This window comes from Hemicordylus capensis, chromosome 4 (assembly GCF_027244095.1).
Source record: "Hemicordylus capensis ecotype Gifberg chromosome 4, rHemCap1.1.pri, whole genome shotgun sequence".
NCBI classification, from domain to species: domain Eukaryota; kingdom Metazoa; phylum Chordata; class Lepidosauria; order Squamata; family Cordylidae; genus Hemicordylus; species Hemicordylus capensis.
Window position 1 is genome coordinate 165,878,975 of NC_069660.1, and position 26,243 is coordinate 165,905,217.

Here is a 26,243-nt window from a genome sequence, read left to right on the forward strand (position 1 = left end):
TGCACACAGTGCGGAAGTAAATTGCCTTCATCATCAGACAGACATCACCAATGTCCGATCTGCCTTGGTGAGACTTATATCGTGGACACTTGCCTCCACTACCAACAATTTACTAAACAAGCCTGTCGAAATAGGGCATCTAGATTGTGAACCTTGGAAACCTCATCGCCGCTTGGGTCCCAGCCCATCCTCTACTTACGGTACTTCCCCTGGTGGATCCATCGGAGGATATGAGAAAATCAAGCACTTCCATGTCCATCATGGACCTCAAGGATCTGAATGCCTTTGTAATATACAAGAAGTTCAGGATGCTCAAAATCTCATCCATCCTCCCCATATACATGAAGAATTTATGGTTTGCATCATTAGACCTTGAAGAGGCATACTACGATTTCTCTTTTCACCTGCAACACAGTAATTTTTTGTGATTCCAGATAGTCTCACAAGTGTTCCAATTCAAAACGATGCTTTTTGGCCTTTCTACTGCACCCCGGGTATACACGAGGGGGTGCACGGAACCGGCTGGCCTGGTTTGGTTTGAGTGCGAACTGCACTTGAACCTGACCGGACCAGTTCGGTCCGCCCCCCCCCCATCGAACCCACCCACCCCCGATTCGGTCTAGGGGGCAGGGTTCATGAATTTTTTCTTTAAATTAAAAAAAAATTACCTCTATCCCCTTCAGGGAGCTTCCTTAAGGCTGTGGGGGGTGGGTCAGCAAAGGTCCCCCCTCCCCCCACCAGCCTCGTTTTTCACCACCGCAGCCTGTAAAACCTTCCTTTTTGGCCCATTTGGGCCTCTGTAATTCGGCACGATGGCCATTTTGCCTGCCGCCACACATGTGCAAATGGCCTCTGTGAGGCCTTGTATGGCCCAGGGCCTCGCAGAGGTTATTTGAACATGTGTGGCAGCCATTTTTTTAAAAAAATGGCTACACCAACAAATTACAGAGGCCCGAACGGGCCCAAAAGGAAAGTTTTACGGGCCGCAGCAATGATAAACGAGGCTGACTTCCGGTTGGACTGCCAACGAGGCTGCATGCTTCCCAACAGGGGAGACTGAGGAGGAGCTATTTTGGGGGGGTTTGAGTCTTCACAATCCCCCCTCACCACCCTGGATTAAAGGGTTGGATCAAGATTGACCATTGTATTCCCCTGGAGCCTGCTCCTTATCTCAAGGCTGTGCTGGAAAGTACAGCTTTCATTTAAGTCAAGCGGTGGGGGCTGGGATTCATCAAGCTACACTCCTTCATCGGAAATCCAATGGACAGAAGCTGGTCTGGTGTCCAGTTTCTTTCAGTTTGGATTATAATTAATGGTTGAAGTTCAAGAAGCTCACTTCTCAGCGTGATTAGTGATAAATTGCTGGAATTCTACCTGCTTTTGCTGCAAAGACTGGACAGATCTCAAGCCGATGCTGTGAAGTTGTCGTAAGTCTACCAACTATAAATTAAGGATGGGTATTCAATCTGTGTACTAAATGCTGGAATTTAAAAATTGAACTGATGGCTAAAAGTTCTAAAACTTAAAAAAGCAAAGCAGTTGGAATTATTTTTTTCCCCAGTACCTTTTGAAAGAGTTTAACTCAACGAACAAGTGATTTGCTGTATGCTGTTGAATATGTCTATCATGAAGTGCACCAATTAGAGCAAGAAGGCGGATTATTGAACTGTGAGGAAAATTTAACTGGCGGTGATAAGATAGAAAGGTTGCGGTCTAGAGCTGAGTTTATTTGGAAGATAATTGCAGGCCTCTACTTTCTTGGACAACAAGGAGGCTGAATCTTGCTGTAAGGGCTGTGTTACTGGAGGAGTTGTAAATAATGCAAAAGGCAAAGCAGCAGAGCCAAACACAGACCCAAACACAAACTTGGAGACTTTCTGTTCCAAACCCAGGCCTCGGTAAAGGGAAAATGTCTTCAGAGTTAAATGAGATACTAGTTGCTATGAAACAGTTACTAGAAGCTAATACTGGCACCCTCCAACAAGTAAGTCAGGATATACAAACACTTAATAAGAGAACATCAAATATCGAGGAGACATGAAAAAATTGGCAGAAGACAACAAAGAATTTAAAACAAGGGTGGAAAGCCTGGAGCAAGATGTAAGATTACTAAGAGATGATAGGGAAAAATTATTAGATCAGGTGGCTTTGTTGGAACTGAGGCAAAAAGAGCGTTTCCTGAGGTTTAGAGGAATCCCAGAAAAACCTGGTCAAGATATTTTAAAAGTGCTTAGGGAGGAACTCGCACTACTTTTGGGAATTTCAAGTGAAGATGTGGAACAGCAGATAGATGTAGTTTTCCGTGTGAATTCTGAATATGCCACAAGAAACAAATTATTTAGGGATTGCATGGTTCAATTCAACTCCAAATCAATTACAGAGCAGATACTGCAAGCACATTTTGCCAAAGCCCTTACCATTGACGCTCAACAGATAAAAGTTCTGAAAGAAATACCATCCAGGATTTTAAGGAAACGTAAGGATTACAAATTTTTAACAGATGCTTTAAACGCCAATGGAATACGTTTTAGATGGGAAGTACCTGAAGGGCTCTCCTTTTCTTACAAAGGGAAGAGGAATAGATTCACAGCGCTCCTCAAAGCGCAAGAATTTTGGTGGAAATACAAAAAATTTTTAACTTCTGAGCACCCAGTACCTTCAACACATAATTCTAACTAGCCAAGATGGATTATAAAATAGCTTCATGGAATGTGAATGGATTAAATAGCAAAACCAAAAGGCTAAAAGTTTTTCATTTTCTTAAAAAACAAAGTTTGGACATTGTATGCTTACAAGAGACACATATTAGAAAACAAGATAGAAAATATTTGGTTAATAAGGCCTTGGGACAAGAATTTGTTTCCTCTGACAAGAAAAAAAAAAGAGGAGTGGTGTTTAAGTGAAACAACAATTTGAACCTAAGTTGATTTTTAAAGATGAAGAAGGTAGGGTGCTAGCTTTGGAAATCTTAAGTTTCCAGAATCAAAACAGTGATAATTGGAATTTATGCACCCAATGAAAAAAAAGTAGAATTTTATAAATATTTAGAACAGAAGATGGCTGAGGTATTGAATGTTAATTTAGTTTTACTGGGAGATTTTAATGGGGTTGTTTCTACATCCTTGGATAGAAAATCTGATACGTCTGAAAGGAATCTCCAAGGCAGGCTACCTAAAGCTTTTTTTGATTTAGTAGAACATATGGATCTCTATGACTTGTAGAGAATCAAAAACTCAAATGCAAAGGAGTATACCTATTTCTCATTCAAGAATAGATATGGTCTGGACATCTAAATCTATTACACCATGTATGAAAAGAATGGATATCTTGCCCAGAACCTTTTCAGATTGTAATGCAATTTGCTTTACATGGAAGAAGAAGGGAACAGTTTCCTTTCGCTGGAGACTGAATGAATACTTGCTGAAAAAAGCGGAAGTTGTGGAGAAAGCCAAAAGGAAGTTAAAGGACAATTTTGAACTGAATTTAAACCAAGGAATGGACAATAAGATAGTTTGGGATGCAGGAAAAGCAGTTATGAGAGGTTTTTTTATACAGCAAAATGAAGAGGGATTATTGATGGAGATTTCTAAAAAAGAAAGAGAACTTCTATGGGCTAAGGACAAAAAGAAGATTACTCAAGTCATTAAAGTGCTTCAGCAGCAGCTCTCTATATTACTATTAAATGAAGTTGAACGGAACTTAAAATATGTGAAGCAAAGGTCATATGAATTTGCAAACAAACCAGGCAAGTTGCTGGCTAGGAAAATTAGAAGTGAGAAAAGGAATAAATACAAATCCAAGATATCAACAAAAAATGGGCTCTTCTATGATGAAAGGGAAATAAAAAGGGATTTTTTAAGATATTATTCTGAATTATATAAAGGAAACAAAGTAGAAGATATAAAAATTGACAAATTTCTCAAGACACAAAATATTCCAAAACTTTCTAAGGACCATATAGAAATTATGAATGCACCTATATCAGTAATGGAAATAACAGAAATAATAAATCAAAGCAAAGCTAATAAGGCGCCAGGGCCCGATGGGTTACCAGCTTTGTACTACAAATCTTTTAAAGATCAAATATTACAGCCTTTGCAATGGATAATGAATGATACTTTGCAAAGAGGAATTATGCCGGAGTCTTGGAAGTATATCAATATTGCAGTAATTCCAAAACTGGATCAAGATTTAACGCAAGTCAAGAACTATAGGCCAATTTCACTCTTAAATAATGATTAAAAACTTTTTGCTGCTATTTTGGCAAGGAGAATGAAGGTTGTATTAAGACTTTTTATTCACGAAGATCAAGCAGGTTTTTTGCCAAAACGGCAATTAAGAGACAATGTGAGAACAGTTTTGAATGTATTGGAGTATTATGAAAAACACAGTGATAAACAGATAGCTATGATCTTTCTGGATGCAGAGAAAGCATTTGACAATGTCTCCTGGCAGTTTATGTGGAGGCTACTGGATGTAATGGGAGCTGGAAATAATTTTATTAGGGCTATCAAGACAATATATTCAGAGCAATACGCTAAAATTATTATAAATGGGGAATTATCAGATAATTGTAAAATACAAAAAGGAACTAGACAAGGCTGTCCACTTTCCCCATTACTTTTTATATTAGTACTGGAAGTGCTTTGCAGAAATATTAGAGAAGATGATCAAATACAAGGCCCGAAAGTTGGGAAACAAGAGTATAAACTTAGAGCCTTTGCGGATGATGTGGTGTTTTTTCTAGAAAATCCATTAGAGAAGATTGGAAGACTTTTGCAAAAAAAATACAACAACTTGGCCAATTGGCCGGTTTTTATATAAATAAGACTAAAATGAAGGTGTTGACAAAAAATATGGACCAGAAATCTAATGATAGATTTTTTGAAATAAGTGAACTGAAAGTGGAGAAGAAAATTAAATATTTGGATGTCTGGTTGACAAACAAAAATTCTTTGTTGTTTTCAAATAATTATATTAAAATATGGAATATAGTAAAAACCGACTTGCAAAGATGGACTAGAATGAACTTATCTTTAATGGGAAGAATTTCACTTGTGAAGATGAATGTTTTACCTAAAATGTTGTTTCTCTTTCAGACTATTCCTATAATTAACACGTTAACTTGTTTCAAGCAATGGCAAAAGGACATAACCAAATTTGTTTGGCACGGGAAAAGACCAAGAATTAAATTTAAAAATTTAACAGATGCTAAAGAAAGAGGTGGTCTTACCCTGCCCGATTTAAGGTTGTATTTTGATGCTGTTTGTTTGACGTGGTTAAAAGAATGGATAACATTAAGAAATCCCAGAAAACTTGATCTGGAAGGATTCGATAGAAGGTTTGGATGGCAGTCATATTTGTGGTACGATAAAAGTAAAGTGCATAAAGACTTTCTTAATCATTATGTAAGAAGGAGTGGGTAAAATATAAAAAATGGTTGGAATCTAAAACTCCATTATGGCTAACCTCGATTGAAGCTTTAGCACGTATGAGATAAATATGCAGTCTGAATGTGGTACCTATAGGGATTTGTTATGTTTCCAAGAAAAGGGCTGTAAATTAAAAAATCTAATCAAAGTACAAAATTTGGTTAGTAACTGGTTTCAGTACCATCAATTAAATGAAATCTATAAGAAGGATAGTTGGATTTGAGGATCAAATGTTGAGATTTGAGAAAGAGCTGTGTGAAAATGATGAAAAAATAGTTTCTAAGATGTATAAGTTGTTGCTTTTGGAGGAGACAAGAGATGAAGTGGTTAAAATTATGATAAAATGGGTTCAAGATGTGGGTCATAATATAAATATGGCAGCTTGGGAAAAATTATGGAAAATGGATTTAAAGTTCACTGCATGTTATACTTTAAAAGAAAATTATTATAAGATGATGTATAGGTGGTACTTGACACCCCAAAAATTAGCATTAATGTATAAAAATGTTCCAAACAAATGTTGGAAATGTGGACATTGTGAAGGAACTTTTTTTCATATGTGGTGGTCTTGCGGGAAGGCAAAGGCCTTTTGGGATATGATACATAATGAGTTGAAGAAAATTTTTAAAATGACATTTCCTAAGAGGCCAGAATCCTTCCTGCTGGGAATAACGCACGGAGAGTTTTCCAGAAGAAACTTAACATTTTTTATGTACGCAACCACGGCGGCCAGAATAGTATATGCGCAGAAATGGAAGGACAATAAAATGCCCTCAAAAGAAGATTGGTTGATAAAAATTTTGGAATATTCTGAGATGGCAAAACTTACAGTACTGATAAGGGATGAAAACTTGGGATCTTTTAAAGAAGATTGGAAACTATTCTTACTATACTTAAAGAACTATTTTTCTAATATGGACCTTTCAGCAGGGTTTGAAATTTAGTAATAATAGCAGGCTGGGTAGAGCAAAATCGAGTTTGCAATGTGTAGGATATATGTTTTGAATTACTATAGCAATGGTTGACTTGTATAGTTAATGAATCACGCAGATTGATGAGCGGGAAGTCTACATTTACTTAATTAGATGTAACAGGATTGTTAAGATATTGTAAAAACCAATAAAATTTTTAAAAAGCAAATGATAATCAAGGCTGGTGGGGGGAGGGGGAACCTTTGCGGGGGGACACACACCCCGCAGCCTTTAGGAAGCCCCCCAAAGGGGCTAGAGGTAATTTTAAAAAAATTAAAATTTAAAAAGAATTTGCGGACTGGCGCAGGGATTCGGTTCTGGTCCGGATGGAATGGGGAGGGGGGTTGGTTCGACCCCGAACCAGTTTGCACATCCCTAGTATACACCATATGCATGGCTATGACACTGGTGTGCTTGCAAGAACAGGGTATTCAGATCTTCCCTGTTCTAGACCATTGGCTCCTCATGGGAGAGTCCAGGGAGCATCTGGCCCTCAAAGACCTCTTGTCCACACTGGGTCCTAGGATCAGCTTCAAAAAATCTCAGCTGACCCCATCCACATCCATAAAGTTCCTAAGGATCATCTTTGACTCTGTCCAGCAGGCTGTCTTTCTCCCTGTGGAGAGAATCCAAACAATCTGCATCATAGTGTCACATGTCTCCTGTCATCCAAAACATACTGCCCATACAGTGCAGCATCTGCTTGGCCTCATGGCCTCCACAACTTTTGTTCTACCCCTTGTGCGGCTGCATATGCCAATCCTACGAAGGTGGTTCTTGGACAGCTACAACCTAGGGATTCAACCCCAGTTGACTGTCCTCACAGTGCCTCATCATGTATGCTGAGAGGTCAGATGGTGGCCACTTGTCTCAAATCTCAATGGCCACACCAGTTTCCATTCACCTACACTGACAACCTGCATCACCATGGAAGTGTTGAAAGCAGACTGGGAAGCGCACCTCCAAAAGTGTCCTCCGAAAGTTAAGAGTGAGAGGCTTGTGGTCTCATGCAGAGAAGTGAAACCACATAAACTATCTATTTACTCTTTGCTATCTTCAAGGCCCTCCGAAGCCTTGCTCAATACATAAGAGGCCCGACAGTTCAGATAAGAACAGACAATACCACGACAAAGGCACACCTTAACTGCCAGGGTGGTACCATTTCCTAATGTTTGCTTCATCTCACCCTCCTCATTTGGGAATGGGTCATTCATTGGAACCTTATGCTGATGGCTATTCATATAAAAGGAAAGGAGAATATGCTGGCAGATTCATTGAGCAGGACCACCTCGAGATCACAAGTGGGCCCTAGCCTTGGAACCACTGGGGGAGATCTTGAGAAGATAGGGTACACCATCTATCGACCTCTTTACAGCCACTTAAAACATGCAGTGTTGCCTGTTTTCGCTCCAGGACAGGATTTAGTCAGAATTCCCTAGGTGATGCCTTTGCCCTCTGTTGGGGCTCTCATCTCCTCTACATATTCCTCTGATTCTTCTCATACCACAAATACTACAGAAGATCAGAGAAGATGAGGCCTCCTACATATTAATTGCACCCTGATCGCCGAGGAGACCCTGGCTTCCATACTTCCTTTGGCTGTCTGACAGCACATACCATTGCCTACCAGGTCATCCCCATCTTCTCGCACAGGATCAGATTCTCTGACACACCCAGATGCTCATACTTGTGGAAGATACAGAATGGTTGTCTCAAGAAGTAGAGTCAGTCCTGATAGCCATCCATGTGACTGTCCTATAATGCCAAATGGAAGAGATTCTTTTCACAAGCAGCATGTCAAGGAATCGTTCCAAAGTCTGCACTGAAGTCCTATTTGATACAACTCAAGAAATCAGGCTTATCAATATCGTCTCTGAGAGTAAGTTTGACCGCAATAGCAGCACCATAGGATTTGCCTTTTATGATTGGATCCAGCATGACTACCCAATTTTATACCCACATGTTCCCAGTTTACCCTTAGTCCTTCTCAGCCTCATGTGGAAGCCCTTCGAGCCCATAGTGACTTGTGTGTGACATGTGTCTCCTCACTTTTAAAACAGCCTCTAGTGGTAATAACATCTGCCCAGAGGGTCAGTGAACTGAGAGCCCTTCGGTCAGATGACCCCTCCCACCCCATCTAGTCTTCCATAAAAGTGGTACTGCACCTTGACTTGCGGTTCTTCCCTAAAGTATTTTTTCATTCCACAGAGCCCAACTATTGTAACTTCCAGTCTTCTACCTGAACTCCACTTCGAACAGTGAAAGAGGACTCCACACTCTAGATGTCAGAAGGATGCTGGCCTATGTACAACACACAGAATCAGTTGGAACTACTAACTTCCTCTTCCTCTCCTACAGAAACAGCAGACAAAGAGTAGAGGAAGGAGAATGATGGCATAATCTATCTTGAGATAGATTGTTGCTACCATCAAGCTCTGTTATGAAATTGGCAGAAGACCTCTGGCACAGGCTGCGTCCACAGCTTTCAATCAGGCTATCCTTCTAGAATGGGTCTGTCAGGTAGCAACTTAGGCTTTGCCATCCTCTTCCATTAAACGCTATGCCTTTGGATGGGCAGTTCTTCAGTCTTTCTCTGCCTGATGACTAAGGACTTCTACTCCACCTAAGTCAGCTTGGCATGTGCTCACTTGTGTGAGGTACAGGGGCCACTATGAAGAACAGCAGGCTGCTTACTTGTAACGGTAGTTCTTCAGTGGTCACCTGTACCTTCATGCACCTACCCCTCTTCTCCTATGCAGGAAGGTAAGCTCATCGGGCATGGCAGACTCCAGAAATGAGGGAGTAACGGAATAGCCTCACTTTCAAATGGGAAATGGGAGGTGGCTACTGCCAAAAAGTTTTCAGAATCACTTGGAAGGTTCCCAGTCGGGCTCCAGCACATGCACAAAGCCCATTTGTGTGAAGGTACAGGTGACCACGAAAAGAACTACCAGTACATGTAAGCAACCTGCTGTTTGGCTACTGGATGTCTTTAGTCCTTGTATTTTGAAGGCAAGATAATGTGTATTTGTATTAGAAACTATTGCTTCTCATACACATTGCTGTGTGTGAGAACTGTACCTGTGTTGCTAACTGTAAAGTCAGATTCACGTGAACAGTTTGTGGCAGTATGATGAAGCTGGCCATACCTGGCATGTCTGGCACTGTATGAGTCCAGCCATATAAGTTTGCATGTCCCAGCTCATCTCTGCTTTTTGCAGGGGACTTTCAGACAGCCTCTGATGAAGTCCCAAGTCCGACCCACTAATGGAAGTTATATGTTGCCTTTCAGGAGTTGCGTGCTACTCTTCAGCAGTTACAAGTAGAGCTTCAGAACAAGAACTGGCAAAGCTGTACTTTGGAGAGGGAGAAATTCTTGGAGATGCACAGACAAGAGCAGAAAATTAAGCATTTGGGCCATAACCTGGCTTGGAAAGAACAGCTTCTGCAGGTGATATGCAGCTGGGGGTAGATATCTGCTGTCATGAGAAGGGCTATATTGGAGCCGTTTCCAAGGTCTTCAAGGAGAAAGTGCAGTCAGTACAGGTCTGAGGAGCCCAAGGGGTGGAGGCAGCTGCACTGGTTTAGCCTGTGGAATTTCCCTTCATTACAGTATAGCTGCTTTGAGAGTCCAGTTTTTGTTGTTTGTTTTATTTAATACGTTTATATACCGCCCCATACAAAAAATTTCCTGTGTGGTTCACAATATAGGTGAGATGAAAAAATATGATAAATTATTGTAGGGCAAGATTATCGTTTACACTGTTTGTTCAAGACAATCTACAGTACTCTGCTTTTATCTTAACACCAATAAACCATTAGGTTATATTGACTGGTTATAAATTAATGCAAAATATACACACCCCAAAAGATCAGCACAACAAATTAGAGTGTGACTCTGAAAGCCCAATAGAGCAAGAAATATTTCATGCACTCTTGAATGGCTAGCTGGTTTCCATAATAGTTGGGCCAGTATCAAATAGAATTTCCTGGTGATAAGGGACCTAGAGCCTCCCTGTGCAAGCCAATCTTAATGATAAGGGGAGAATCATAGAGGGCTCACACGGCTCACATCTTTCAGAGCTATTACAACCTAAACAATTGCCACAGAGTAGTAGGATGACTGTGTTGCTGCCCACTCTGTGGCATGCAGTGGCTTTCCATACAACCTTCACAAGGCAATCCCACTATATTGTACACTACACTGGTCTTTTGAGGTCAAAGAAATGGCAAGTTGCGCTAAAAAAGCACTAAATAAAATAAGTATGAGCCAAGTCAGGTAAAGGTAAAGTAAGGTAAAGTCCCATCTAATTTATCTATATAAAAGTGCACTCTTGACTATGGCCAATATATGAGGATCTACAAGTAAAACCTGATCACTTAGGCTGCAGAACATTGGTGCCATCCACCACAGTCCTATGTGATTTCCCCAAAACCCTGAGATCTCCCATCAGCCTCACTTTTTGACCTTGCTCAAGAGTGGCTTTATTATATTTTTCATGGTGCTGAAAATTTTTATGGTTCTCTAGGAGTCTAAGGAACTTCTACAATATCATCAAAATGTGGACAAGAACCCCATATCAGCAGATCATATGGTACAGAAATTGCAACAGCGAATTAAAGACAGAGATGCTGCCCTGGAGGTAATTTCAGAACTGTCCAGCACACTCTCTTAGGAGGTTTTTCCGTGCTCCCCTTGCAGCATCTTTTTCTGTCCCTTTCCCTCCCGCCTGGCACATTGCAGAATGGGTGGGGACTGGAGCTAATCTTTTTCCCATAGGAAAGAGTGAGCTGTGCCAGGTGTGTTTAACTCATATCCACCAACCTGTCTGCCTCTGAGAGTAACAACTCACCTCCTCACACTTCTTCTGTTGTAGCGAGCAGTAGATGAAAAGTTTTGCCTGCTTGAAGAGAGAGAACAAGAGATGCAGCAGCTTCGTTTGTCTGTGAGAGACCGAGAGTGTGACCTAGAAGGTCTGCGCCGAGTCCTCTTCAGTAATGAGGCTACCATTCAGGTAAGCTATGGCATTTGGAAGACTGCTTATGTTGTTCTTTCTATGTGCTGTGGCTTTCTGCCCTGTCCTGCCTATTGATATCATGTCTTTCAAGAGGGCTCTCTTATCTCCTTTGCCATGACTCTTGGGATAGACTGGGCTCAGTCAGTCATCAGTCCAGTGTCTGAGTAACTTAACTCAGTTTGTTTATCCCTAATGGAGCCAACAAGCCAGTGGTTCATCTAGCTCCTCTGCCCCTGACTTGCGGTAACTTTCTAAGGTCTCTGAAAAAGGCTTTTCTTGCAGATGAGGTTGTTTCCAGCTGGTGATTTAAGGAATTAAACTTTGTTCATTCTAAGATCCAAAGATCAGTGGTAGAGCACACACCTTGTCTCCTCTTCCTGAGTGGGGAGGGACCAGTGAACAGCTGGAAATAACTCCAAAGCCACATTTTAGTCATACAGAAGGACCTAATGGAATATATGCTGTTTCTTTTGGACCAAATAAAACCCAGGAGAAGGTCTAGCTTGATCCCATGTTGATTTCTTTCTTGTTCCCTTTATTTTTTCCTATTTAGGGTCTGGAGAGCTTGCTGAAAGCCAGGGGCCTAGAACTAGAGCAACTATCTGCAACCTGCCAGAACTTGCAGTGGCTGAAAGAGGAAATGGAAGCAAAATCCCACCACTGGCAGTCAGAGCAAGAGGGTATCATCCAGCAGCTGCAGACAGCTCTGCATGACAGGAACAAGGAAGTGGAAGTAAGACTTGTGTTCCAGCTTCTGCTGTTGAAGCCTGGAAGGCAGGATTGTTTTCCATGTTAGAATCTGAGAGGTGGTGGTAGAGACTGGGAACAGTCCCAACCTTCTAGCTGTTTCTTCATTGGTCCAGGCTCATGGTCATTATGCATGTGTATAACAATCTGTGTAGACGGAAGACCTGTTCTCATTCCTCTTTATCATGGTCCTTTATCCTAGGCACTTTCAGCAACACTGCTGTGCAAGTTGGGGCCTGGGCAGAGGGACATTGTGGAAGAGATGTGCCTCCGCCTTCAGCAGAAGGAGCAGATCATCCAAGAACTTCTGAGTGACAAAAGCCAGCAAACTGTACAGCAAGAGGCTGAGCTTCAGGAATTGCTTCAAACTATGAGCACCAGAGAGCAACAAAGTCGTGTAAGTGGGGCAGAGTTCAGTACCAATTCAATGTGAACAAGCACTGTTCTTTTGTGCATCAAGTGTTAATTTCTCAGTGTCGCAGCAGAGATTCAGTAAGTGGAGAGGTGAGGTTGTCGTGGCCTATTTCTAATTCCATCTTTCTTGTTTCTGGACTTATTCTGTCCAGTAACCTTCCAGCTTCAAGTGTCCGGTGTGGGGCTCTTGAGACAGACTAAGTATTATCTTAGTGTACCACTCACCCTGCTGCCTAGCAGCTTCCCTTCCTGAACTGATGGAAGGTGCTCTTGGCAGTGGTGTTGGGGACCACCAGGCTTGTCATAGGAGATAAGGTTCACACCAAGCCTTCCTTGTCTGGCACAGCTTAGGATTTCATGGCCTCCATAGAAACCAGGAGCCTATTTCCATTAAATACTCTTTAATTTTTCGTTCTTTGCAAGAAGGATGTGATCTGTGGGAATCTGATAATATGTCCTTTGTCACGAATAGATCAAGCTCATAGTAGCTTCTAAACTCTGTAGTGGTAAAGGACCTACTGGCATGGTTTGACCCTCAGAGACTTATGGTTCTGGAGACTCTCTTAAGGATTTTCCTGTTAATACAGCTGGCGGTTGTATTGTGGCCATAGTTGATGTCTTCAATGTGCAGATGATCCAGACTGTTGGCACTATTACACCTAGATGCCTTCTCCTACCCTATACAGCCAGACCATCTCTATGGCTTTCTGAGGAGCTGGAGGCAATGAGACAGGTAGAGTGCCAGTGGCAGAAAATGTGGGCCAAATCTGATAGAGCACAAGTGGGAGCTCTTTTTTAGATGGTGGTGATGATGGCAAAGACCTCATACTTCACTACTACCATCATAGCCACATAGAGAGGAGATTCTCACAATCGGCAAAAAGTGGGCTAAGGGAGCCTAGCCTGCTTTTTGCCGATCGTCGGCTGCTATGGGAGCCGTGCGGCTTCCAGCAGTAAATCTCCCAAAGTACCCCTCCCCTTAGCCAAGGTTAATGGAGGTTAACCTCGTCTTTCTGACCATGTATTGCCGGCTCCATGCAGCGCCCACACATGAGGAGACCCCCGCCGGGAGGCTGAAACAAGCCTCCCGACCCTGGGGGTCTCTCCAGGATGCCCTGCACACTTGCGTGGGGCATCCTGGAACTTCCAGGGGCCATGCGGCCCCCAATCCCTGCCAGCTCCATGACGAAGCCGGCAGTTGTGTGGGCAGCCGATCCGGCTGCCTGGGCTGCTGCCTTGATTGTCTGCGCATGGAGTGTGCTAAGCCCACTGTTCCCACAGAACCCCCTCCAGCGGGTGTCACTGATCATGAGACTCGCCTCAAAGTTGTCTGTTAGAACTGTTCCAGGTGGTGAGAGACCTTCTGCAATCTGGCCCACAGGAGGCGCTGAGGGAACTTTTGGAGGCAGCCATGACCAGTTTGCAAGACACTTGCAAATAGTGTCATTTTATATGGATACTCTTTCAGTTTCTTCAACCTAAGGATGTAGAAAAGGTTCTTGAAGGGATGAAACCTACTATGTGTCCTCTGGAATCTTGCTCTTGGCATATTAGAACCAGCAGATCAGGGCTGGTTGATTAGGGAGGCATTATACCACCACTACCATCTAAGAGAAGGTGTGATCCTAGAGTCTCTAAAGAAGTCTGCTGTGGGACCCCTTCTAAATAAACAATTGCTTGACCCAGCTGGTCTAAATTTTCACCACATCTACTCCAGTGTAAAAAGTAATGCATTCAACTAATTTCACTGGCAGGATTGTGTATGCAAAATGTGGTATCTGTAGGTCATTGGGAAGTATGACTTTATTCTGCGCAAATTCTTCGAAATATGTAATAGATTAATGCAGACGAAAATCATTTTAGCCTTTATTGCAACATGTCTACTGTAATCCCAAGATTGTTTTCACATATGGTAAAGCCTCAGTATTCCGCATCCTGTACCTGTGCATTTGATTGCTTTCACTCCAGTGCAAAACTTGGCAATTGTGTCTGTTGCATTTTTGTATTGTGTTTTTTTTCCCTAGTCCAGTTTTTTGTTCAAATTCAGATAATCTTGAATTTTATTCCTATCTTCTTGGGAGTTAGCCATCTCTCCTGGTTTTGTGTTGTCTGCATATTTGATGAGGATTCCCTCCTCCCCTTTCTCTAAGTCACTGATTTAAAAAAAAAAAAAAAGCATTGGATCCAGGGTGAATCCTGCAACACCCCACTGAAAATCTCCCTCCAGTCTTAGGAGCCACTGAAGAACACTCTTTGAGTATGGTTTTCCAGCTAGTTCTAAATCCACCTGACAATGACTAGGCCACGTCTGACCATTTTCCCAACCAAAATATCAACAAGATACTTTGTCAAATGCTGTGCTGAAATCGAGATAATTACATTCACAGCATTTTCACTAAGCTAAAATAAATCACAGAAGAGAGAGAATATTCGTCTGGAAGGATTTATTCTTGACAAATCCATGCTGGCTTCTTCTTATCACTACATTGTTATCAAGATGCTGATAAACTGCCTGCTTTATAATTTGTTCTAGTACCTCCCCTGGTGACAAAGTTGGACCAGACTATAGTTCCCCAGATTCTTTCTTTTGAAGACTGTGACTTTAGCCCATCCTTATGGTCTTGTGACACCTCACCTGTTCTCCAGGATTTGTCAAAGATGATAGAGTAGACAAAGGTTCTTAGAGTACACCAGCAAGCTATTGTAGTACCCTAGGATGCAATTCAACTGTTCCTGGAGACTTGAACTCACTTAATATAGATAGGTCTCTCCTAGCCAACTCCTTATAAATTTTGAAATGCAGTTGTAACCTCTTGCCATTCAAGTTGCTTTGATGTAGTTGCACACTGTTCCCTGGCAACCATTTTGGAGGCCGCCGCACATGTGCATTCGACCCTATGTGGCTGGGTCATGAACCAGGCCATGCAGGGTCCCACTGCGCATGTGCGGCAGCCTCCAAAATGGCCACCGCGCCAGGGAATAGGCCTGGAAAGGGTCCCCCTGCCACCTAGGAGAAGGCCCCCACAGAGGGTAAGTTTTTAAAAAGAAAAAGGGAGTTTTTTAAAAAGTTCGATGAACCCCCAAACCAAACGGGAGGGAGGGTTTCAATGGAGGGCAAAACCAAACTGGCCCGGGTCCAGTTCGAACTGAACTGGGCCAGGCAATTTTGTGCACACCCCTACTGCTGATCTGGAAGTAGATGTTCAACTTTTAAATGGAATTGCACTCAGAGTGGATTAATTTAAATCAAGGTTATAGAAACCATTTAAATCAAATAATTTAAGTAAATAATTATTTAAATCACCAAGAGAAAAACCCTGATTTAAATCAGGTTCTCTACTGATACATTCATATATTTATTTTTTAAATGGTGATCATTAAACTGTGTTAATTTAACTAGAACATGTTGATAGACCATTTACAACATCTAGGATTTACAACATCTACATTTTGTGTAATTTTAAAAATAATTTCGTGTTTACAAATTTAGAAAATAGTACATAATACCTGTTTTTATGTACTCTTACCTTTACTCATTACCTGTATCAAGCTGAAGATGAAGTGGCAGTATATTAAGGAATGGGGAAGAGTCAGTATCACATGTGTACACACACACACACTCTTTATTAAATTACATAAAATGTGCTAGCAAGCATGAAGACCCTTTGCTAAGCAGGGTCTGCCCTGGTTGCATTTGATGGCAGACTAAATGTGAGCACTGTGAGATATTTCCCTTAGGGGATGTGGTCACTGTGGTAAGAGCATCTGTGTGCTTGCATGCAGAAGGTTCCAAGTTCCCTACCTTGGATTTCCAAGATAGGACTGATTCTTGTCTGCAACCTTGGAGAAGCCACTTCCAGTCTGTGTAGACAATACTGAGATAGATGGATGAATGGTCTGACTCAGTAGAAGGCAGCTTCCTATGTTCTTTCTATTCTTGCAACTACACCCTGCATCTCTCTTTTTTGCACTGCTTAAACTTAGGTTTTCCTTCTTTAACCAGGGAGTTTTCTTCAAAATATTCCCAGATAGGTTGTCTCATATGCCCAGAAATCATTATAGGTTTTTCTGTGACAAAGTGGACCAGGAGAGGGGGAGAGCTATAGGAAGCAGTGTCCTGAATAATGCCTTCCCTTTTTCTTTCTGCTCGGCCTTCTTTCCTATATTGACTCTCTTAATGCCAGTCCTGGCCCAGCCCCACCACAAAACAACAACCCTACTATCCAGCCTGTATCTTTCCACATGTGAATCTAGTCTGCTTAGAAAGACTAAAAGCTCAGAAATTTCCAGAAGCAAGAGCTGATAATTACTGGGAATGGAAATGCCAGGCACACTAGAGGGACTTTCATGAGATCAAAATAAAATGAATCTCCATGTTTGATTGGTAGGTAACACATTGTGTGTAATAAGGAGTCTTTAATTCATTTTTAGGAGACAGGAAGTGTTGGTATAGCATGTGTTTGATGAAATTTAATTTAACCATGTTATTTTTAAAAAAATGTGGATTTGAAATTTAGTATTTTATTTACAAATTTAAAAATCCATGTTTTCATTTCTTTTTAAAATCTGTTTTTATCTATTCTACCTTTTTAAAATCCACTTAACAATTTGGTGGTTCTTCTGGGTGGCTATGAGTACTATTTACCAGTTTTGGCTGGTGCCTCAGCTGCACCCTTTCCTTGACAAGCCATGCATGACAACAGACACTCAGGGAGGAGAGCTGGTCTAGGGAGGAGAACTGGTCTTGTGGTAGCAAGCATGACTTGTCCCCATAGCTAAGCAGGGTCTGCCCTGGTTGCATCTGAATGGGAGACTTGATGGGTGAGCACTGCAAGATATTCCCCTCAGGGGATGAAGCCACTCTGGGAAGAGCAGAAGGTTTCAGGTTCCCTCCCTGGCTTCTCCAAGATAGGGCTGAGAGAAATTCCTGCCTGCAACCTTGGAGAAGCCGCTGCCAGTCTGTGAAGACAATACCGAGCTAGATAGACCAATGGTCTGACTCCGTATATGGCAGTTTCCTGTGTTCCTATGCCTTAATCACTTCTAGGTTAAATTATTGTGAAGTGCTCTGTGTGCTCTGTGTGCGGTAGTTCAGAAGCATAAGTTGGTCCATAGCTGCCAGGTAGTTAATTGGAATGGGCAGATTGGAGCATTTAACTCTAGTTTCATATCGTCGGCACAGGTTATCGCTCTGCTTCTGGGCTCAATTTCAAGTGCTGAGCTCGACCTTTTAAAAGAACTAAATGTATCTACTTAATCCTTGAGATCATCTATTTGAGGCCCTGCTCCATGACTCCCTGCCACTGTGGAAGTTCAGCAGGCTACGCCTTTTTTGTCATGGCACTGAAACCGTAGAACACCTACTTAAGCGAGTTTGCCCCACGGCTGCTCACTTTTCAGTGGGCAGCAAAGACTTAACTTTCTGAACAGGCGTTCTCTGTTGTGACCCTTGACAGGATTTTGATTGCCACTGTTTTTATATTGTCTATGATTTGCTGTTCTTGGACTAGGTGACAAACTGCTGGCAGGGCAGTGCTCATATGCTAAGGCCATTTTTCTGTGCCAGCACCAGTTGTTCGCTCTTGCTTCCTCTCAACGTTCATTGCTTCCTTATTAGATATCTTCTGAGAAGATGGCACAAGCTCTAATAGAAAGGAGCTGTGAGTTGCAAGTCCTGCGCCAGCAACTGGTGGGCCAGACTCCTCGACAGGAAACGGAGGCTTCCAAGACTCAACTCCTACAGAAGGACCAGTCTGAAGTAAGAGTGATTGGCGATTGGTGGTGAAAAGAAGGGACTTGGAGACCAGGGCAAAGGAAATGAGGGTTGGTGAGGAGCAAATACAGAGAGAGGTCAGCCGAAACACGATTAATAAGCCTGCCGTGGAGACACCAGGTTTGTTTGGAAAGAGAGGGGAGGAAAGGCCTGAGTAATTGGGGAATTCAGATAAGGTGCTTTGTCCTGAGCAGGCTCTGTTGTCGCCACATGTGCTGCCAGGGCATGCTAAGGCTCTCTCCTTTAACATTTGGGAGATGCAGTAAAAGTTCTAGACTTGAGGTCAATGATGGACTGGATAGGGTTGAATCAAGTGAGAATCCAAGTCCTGTTGATTTGGGAATATGCTCTTTCTGTTTCCTTGACATCTTTATCCAGAATCCATGAAATATCAGTTAAAAATTGTGTGTCCTTTATATTTATAGGCATTGAAGCAAGGAATCTCTGGTGAGAGTACCACTGCTATGATCTCCAAGGAAGAAGACAGCAAGTCCAAGGTGGAGAAAGGTTGGTCCATATGTTGCTTCTGCTGTTGAACCCAAGGTCATCCAGAGTATAAGAACAGCCCTGCTGGATCAGGCCCAAGGCCCATCTAGTCCAGCATCCTGTTTCACACAGTGGCCCACTAGATGCTGCTGGAAACCTACAGGCAGGAGTTGAGGGAATACCTTCCCTCCTGCTGTTACTCCCCTACAACTGGTACTCAGAGGCATCCTGCCTTTGGGGCTGGAGGTGGCCTATAGCCCTCTGACTAGTAGCCAATGATAGACCTCTCCTCCATGAAGTTATCCAAACCCCTCTTAAAGCCATCCAGGTTGTTGGCTATCACCACATCTTGTGGCAGAGAATTCCAAAAGTTATGTGTTGTGTGAAAATGTACCTCTGTTTGTTGGTCCTAAATTTCCTGGCAGTCAATTTCATGGGATGACGCCTGGTTCTAGTGTTCTGTGAAAGGGAGAAGAATTTCTCTCTATCCACTTTCTCCACACTATGCATGATTTTATAGACCTCTATCATGTCTCCCCGCAGTCATCTTTTTTCTAAACTAAATAGCCCCAGGTGTTGTAGCCTTGCCTCATAAGAAAGGTGCTCTAGGCCCCTGATCATTATGGTTGCCCTCTTCTACACATTTTCCAGTTCTACAATGTCCTTTTTTTAGATGTGGTGACCAGAACTGTACACAGTACTCCAGGTGTGGCCCAACCATAGTTTTGTATAAAGGCATTATAATATGTATGTACGTGTGTGTGTGTACAGACACAGTTCTTTTGCTTTATGTAAGAAAGAATCTCTAAGCCGAAAGCAAATAGGAGCCAGCACACAATGCCCCTCACCTTGTGTACTAGACCAATTAATGGGGCCTTGTGATTAGCTCTATCAGAATTTGGGCTCCAATATTGCTGGAAGTCCAATATATTTTGGACCATTTGGTGAATTAGTTGGGATACTGTGGTGTTCTTGATGAAGCAGGAGTTTGGTGGGAGGGGAGAGAAGGAGAACATTTCCCACACTGGCAAGGAATTCTTGATTAAGGCAACTGGCATTTCAGTGTTTCTTTCACTAAAACTGCTGGAGCTAGGTTTGGAAAATACTAGGGATGTGCACGAACCTGTTTGGCATTCAATTCTTAGAACGCCAAAGAGGTTTGGAACCCCACGTTCGAATCCGGAGGCGACTTTAAGGATGGGGGAGGGTGCTCTTAACACCCCACCCCACCTTGTGCACTTCTGCCTCCGGCGTTCTGCAGATAAATAGTCCCGTGGGGTGGCAGCATACCTCCCTGCCACCCCATTGCTTCCATGACCAGAAGTGCCTTGTGAGCGTGCACCCATGACGTGCACAAGGCACTTCCGGTCATGGAAGCAATAAGGGGCAGGGAGGTATGTTGCCACCCTGTGGGACTGCCACCTCGCTGCTGCCCCTCAGGACTACTTATCTGTAGAGTGCCAGAGGGGGAAGCATGGTGGGGGTGGGGTGTAAATGCACCCTCCCTCATCCTTAAAGCCACCCCCTCCCCACCATCAGTTCAAAGGGAGCCAGTTCCATGCACATCCCTATACGTCATGCCATTTGCAAGCATCTCTTCTCCCCATTCTGTTGGTGGTGTTTTTTTAATCATTATTATTAAAAGACAAAAATAATGATGGCTGTGTGCACACAGCTCTATTTTTAACCCTTTTTGTTCTGGCTGTGTTTATGCTCAGATTCTGCCTTTCTCTATTTCCAGCTTTTCTCTCAAGATTTGCAGCCTATGGAGGCTACTCTTCAGTTGTGTGTTTGTTTTAATTATGTGGGGTGAGGGAGATGGATGTGATTGTGTCATGTGTAACTTCAGCCTAAGACTCTTGATTTTTCTCCAGGCATTTTGGAAACAACTGTTGGACTTGAGGATCAGCTCATTCATGCCAAAGAGGAGCTTGAACTACTGATGCGAAAAGAACAGGAAAGCAGGGTGAGTTTGAGGAGATGTCTGGGGACAGAGACCACTTCCAGTACAGCAGACCTGCCTTCAGGCTATGAACTGGTCAGAAAAGGGAGTTGCCATAGATCTGAGCTGCTCCTTCTTATGTGGAAAAAATGCCATGTGTTGGGTTTCCTCCCTACTGCTGCTGCTGTTCAATAGAAATGTCCGTTTTGCTGCCTCTCAGAAATGGCATGATAATGTTCACAAAGTTTTATCCCCTTTTAGTTCCACACTTCCTGGAAATGGGTTTTTAGGCTATGTCTAATATTTCTTAGTTAGAGCTGCTAGCACTTCCAGTGGAATGCATTACTTGTTCTTGAAGTAAAATAATCCTTCTTACTTCGTGAGGCCATTATGACTGATGGAACCTTGTATTCACTTGCAGTGAGATCCTTTACTCCCAGTTGAGCAGGGTGAAAATGAGGTCTGAGGAACCAGTATTTAATATCTGCTATCCATGTCAAAGGAAGGCTATGCTGGGCTGTTCTTAGACACTGCCTTTTGGCCTGAAATGCCAACATTTGGCACTTCCTCATTTGAAACGGTCTCCCTCCATTATTACTGAATCTCTGGTGTCTCTCCTCTGCAGCTGGAACTTTCTGCTCTTCAGTCTGTGGTGGCTTCCCAGGAGGAAGAACTGCAAGTTCAAGCCTCTGATGTTGAATCGCTTACTAGGAGCATCCAGATCAAAGAAGAACTTATAAAGGTGGGCTTAGTAAAGCAATGTCTAGTTTCCAGTTCTCTCTTATGGCAAATGTCAGTCAGGGACTCCTAATATAGACCTTCATGGCTTTTAGTTTATAGTTCTAAAGCTTCAGTTTTTAGAGTTTTTATTGTAATTTAAATTGTTTTAATTATGTTAATGTTTTTAATGGATTTATTTTTATGGACTTCTTTGTATGGGACGGTATGTAAATGTACTAAATAATAAAATGTTTTTTTCATTGACCCAGATTTTTACACTTGCACTAAAATATCAAAAAATAGGGATTCCTTTGTTTCAGACTCTTAATGTCATATGAACCTAATCAGCATAATCTGTTTAATGTAAAATGGGTGTTTGTTAAATCCCAGGCAATTATTTGTTGTAACAGAAGATATGTGATGCATTTTTAATTCAAGGCCTCCTATTTTCGACCTTACTCAAGATATCTCTGGTGTGATATATCTTCTGTTTTCCATTGATTAAAAGGATTGTGATAGATCCAAGATCAATAGCTGTGAATTGAGTTTTCTCATTCTTGGAGAAAGTATCATTGCTCTCTTTGACTTCCAGGACTTGCAGATGCAGCTGGTTGATCCTGAAGAAATGCCAGCAATGGAGCGGCTTACCCAGGAAGTTTTGATACTTCAGGAAAAGGTAGCAAGAGTGGAATCACAAGGGCAGGAAGCCACAGGAAGCAGAAAACTGCAGGTATGACTGAAAAATGTCCTGTCATGTAATGGACCCTAGGAGGTAAACAGATTAGGTTGAGAGAGTGACTGGCTGAAGATGACCCAGTCAGCTGGGACTGAGCAGCCATTTGGACTCTGATCCCTGATCCAAACACAGTATCCTGCCTATTCCATTACACGGTCTCTGTTGTCTTAAATGTTTACCATACCTGCAAACATTCATCTCAGTGCCCATAGAAGCCATCTGGATTGGAGTATGTGATGTGATGCACCTGAATCTGACTGATGTGAGGGACCATTTTTCAGCCAATAGACGAGAGAAGTGAGCTCCAGGGATGCAGCTCAGGTCCTCCTTGAGAGCAATAGGGTTGGAGCTGCCTCATGGCAGGAGTTTGTTTCCTATTTAGTCTGTGTAAAACTCACACTTGCCATACAGTTAAGCAGAATGTTCACCTTTGCAGCTGCTGCTTGTGTTGGAGAGATTAGCAGCAGAGAAGAATCAACTGAATGAAGCTCTGCAAGCAGAAAAGCAGCTCTATGATACTCTGGTGAAATTTCACACTCATCCTGACAGGTGAGGAGATTCCCTGCTCCTCTCCATTAGCCACACTTACTCCTGGGGCATTTTCAGGTAGGGGGCTGGAATATTGTATCGCTCCATTCAATGTGAGAGGTGATGACTATACTTCCTTGCTTTTTTTGTCTTGCTCCCCCTTTGCCACCCAATTGTCACCAGCTGACCCATGGAAAGAGAATATAGGCTGGTTTATGAAATCATAGATCCTAAAAGGGTTCTTTTGGAAAAGTAGTCCATTATCTCCCACCTTCTGCATATGCAGCCTTTGCCTACCCTCTCTGTGTCACTGAGAGAGATATGCAGGGAATGGCTCTCGTTGGGTTATTGGTGCGATTTGGAGGATACAGAGTGAGGAGAGCACCTGTTGTGAGCCATTCTAATATGCTTCCCTTTCTGCATGGCCTTGCTAGTTCTGGGCAAGAACAGACTCTGCAAGTGGAGCTCGAGAGGATCCAGGCAATCCGTGGACAACTGGAAGAGGCTCTTGAAAGAAGTCTGGAGCGCCTGACCAGGCTGGATTCACTGGATAGCATTGGAGGTGGGGAACAGGAGCGTGTGACTGTCCTGCCCAAGCATGCCTTCTGAGCTCTGGCCTTCAGACTACCACTGGCTGAGGATGGGAGCTGATCACTAACACAGCATCCTGTCTTGACACTGAGAGGGCTGATTGGTACTTGCTGGAAAAAGCATTTTGAGTAAGCCATATGTATGTCACTCATACTCCTGGTGTGATCCTGCCAGGGAGGTTGTAAAACAGATTTCTTCATCTAATCATTTACTTTTAGTTTCTCCCCTTCCACTTTCTCCTCCCCTCCTATTTGGCTAAATAAAGATTCTCCCGACTCCCCTTCCTTCAGGTTTTGTGTTAATTGTTTTGAACCATATCACAAGTACATGTGTGAGTTTTATTGGGAGTGGTGGATGGGTTTCCCTGCCTTCTTTTGTTGTGTTGTTGTTTTAGTCCTGCCCTGCCCTACATCTTCATCCAGTAAACTCCATGATGTATCTTTTTAAAAAGCAGACTCCTCAAATTATCCTATATACATAAGCATAACCTTAATGAGAGCAATAAACACTAAGAATTTGCATGCTGCTTGCTCCTAGTAATTGTGTAAATTGTTCTCAGGTTAAGCTTAGGCAGTTTTTTCAATAGTTGAATTGGGTCTTGGTTTACAAAAAAGTAGCCATTTGGGCTGCATCCAAATTCTCACCCAAGAAGGATTGCAATAAATCCAGACTTGGCATGAATGCACTGGAGAAAACTTATTTACAGCCATCTCTACCCATGGCAATTACAGAAAAATCCCTGTGTGGACTCCAAGCCCCATCAGCCCTTTATGGAAATGGAATGGGTCAAGAGGAGCTGCATTCCCGTGCAGGATTCAGCCCAAACTTGGCTTTCAGCAGACCACAGTAAACCCACTTTTAACTTAATCCTGTGTACCCTGGGAGATGCCTATTCCATCATCATCATCATCATCACCCCGCTGACTGATATGGTGGGCTGTGGTGGACTGGCCCTTGGAAACCACTGCTTAGTCAGTCAAAGGCATGATGTTGTGCTAGAATGGGAAAAGGAGTTCCAGCCCCTAAAGAATCCATAAACATAACTCAAGTTTAAGTTGTATTTGCTTTGGAATGGCATAGGATTTTAGCATCTCTTCTATGGAGACAAAATGCTACACACCCTCAAACGCATTGCCTTCAGGCTTTGTAATTGCATTGCCACTGCTTCCTTGCTTGGCATAGTCTGATTCATGCTGCTGTTCATCAATCAGTACATCTTAATATATGAAATTAACTGCCATAGCATCGAAAAGGTTTGGAGAGCAGATCTATCGGGGTCTTCTAAACATGGGTGCTAAAACTAGAATCGTATTGGTCAGAGAGGCTAGATGCCGCTGATTTGCCAGGCGCTGGGAGCAGACAATAAGGTAGGGATGTTGCCTTCCTGCCCTGCTTGTGAGCTGCTAGAAGGATCTGCTTGGACACCACGGGAGAGAGTTGGACATTGATCTGATCCAGTAAGGTAGTATTCTTATTGCTGTTTTCCAGGAAGGGCTACATCAACTATTGTACTTCCAGCACTACAAAACTAAATTATTTAACTGAAAAGCAGCAAAGATGTTCTGTCAAACCAGTATATCAACTGATTATTTAAGGGTGGCCCAGAGACTGCAGAGGAGGCCACTCCTTTTTTTCTCGTTATCTTTCCTGGGATCTAGTGTGAAGCAGGTGGCACAGCATTGGTCGAAATCATTTAATCAGATCATCTGCCGAAACTTAAGTGTCTCTTCCCCAATTCCTGAATTATAGAAAGAACTGGAAACCCGTGTAGAACAGTGCATGTGCTGTGCAAGTCATATAGGCATTTCCTAGTTTAGGAAGATTCCATTATTGCTTGCTCGTTGTGAATATATTTATCTGTATGTATATCCCAGATCTCTTCTGACAGGTGTGAAGTATTCTGATGTCCTTTGTAGCCAAATTGTCTCTGTGTGTGATAGTTCACATGGTCAGAACATAGCATTAGTCACATAGATATTCATTAAAAGTGCCAATGTTTGTTTGCTGTGTGCAGCTACATTCCAGTTTCACGCTCATGAGTATTTAATTGGACTTTTTGATGCAAAAAGGAGCAGACTCTGGTGCTCTTTTTATATGGACAGGAAGGGTAAATTTGGGGGAGCACAGATTTTCTCATTACTGTAATAATATGATAGATGAGGATTTGTGTGCTCAAATCCTCTCTTCTACACAACCCATAAAATAAGGTTGCCATTTCAACCAGCTCTTGTAGGTGTGGCTTGGTATGCAGACATTAGCAGTTAGTGAAGTGTTAACTCCACCTAAAAAAACATCATCTGATTTCAACACACTAGACTGCTGTTACAGGCACAAGAACCGGCCCATTTCTTCTAGTTGGCTAACAGTCCTCTCACAGGGACTACCTCTTGAATTGAGTGATGCTATAGTAGCTGCTGCCTTCAGTTCTGAGTGCTGTATTTATTTTCACGGCACTGTTTCCCATTTTCCTCAGTTATAGTGATTTTTTCCATCTCTTTCCCAGAAGAAGCTTGGTTTTTACTCTTCATCACTACATCAAAACTTGTTAGCTATTAGCTGCGTTCATTGTTCTCTTCTGAAGTGTGCCACTCTTGGAGTATTGGCACATCTCTATTATATTGCCTGTATATTTGATTTTTCATGGCTCCTTTTAATAGTATTAAATAAGGCCAAACCTAGAATCAGCTGTGTGTTGATCCTTGATGGGAAACTTCAAGCCACATGGGTTTCCCTCCTGGCTATCTTTAAAAGTGATTGATTAAATGTAAGTTCACATTATTATAGGAATTCCTTTTCTTTGTGAGTAAAGCCTGATCTTGTTAAGATTGGACAGCCAAGCAACCCTTTAGAAATGTTGTCACAAGAAATGCATGATCTAAAAGTGT

At 42.4% G+C, this 26,243-nt stretch overlaps 1 protein-coding gene across 13 annotated transcripts in view; it reads left to right on the plus strand.

Moving 5' to 3' along the window:
• The window catches only part of LOC128323928 (myomegalin-like), a 207,932-nt gene that overhangs the window by 113,431 nt on the left and 68,258 nt on the right, over window positions 1-26,243 (plus strand). For 12 of the 13 annotated variants that reach the window (XM_053247878.1, XM_053247875.1, XM_053247874.1 and 9 more), the window contains 12 exons: window positions 9,696-9,854; window positions 10,933-11,046; window positions 11,281-11,418; window positions 11,975-12,154; window positions 12,371-12,565; window positions 18,200-18,340; window positions 18,781-18,862; window positions 20,716-20,807; window positions 21,409-21,525; window positions 22,096-22,233; window positions 22,676-22,788; window positions 23,202-23,329. In XM_053247878.1, coding sequence (XP_053103853.1) covers window positions 9,696-9,854; window positions 10,933-11,046; window positions 11,281-11,418; window positions 11,975-12,154; window positions 12,371-12,565; window positions 18,200-18,340; window positions 18,781-18,862; window positions 20,716-20,807; window positions 21,409-21,525; window positions 22,096-22,233; window positions 22,676-22,788; window positions 23,202-23,329 — 1,597 coding nt within the window. Of the gene's footprint in view, window positions 1-9,695; window positions 9,855-10,932; window positions 11,047-11,280; window positions 11,419-11,974; window positions 12,155-12,370; window positions 12,566-18,199; window positions 18,341-18,780; window positions 18,863-20,715; window positions 20,808-21,408; window positions 21,526-22,095; window positions 22,234-22,675; window positions 22,789-23,201; window positions 23,643-26,243 lie in introns of those variants that run through there. The other variant, XM_053247882.1, reaches the window with a different exon arrangement.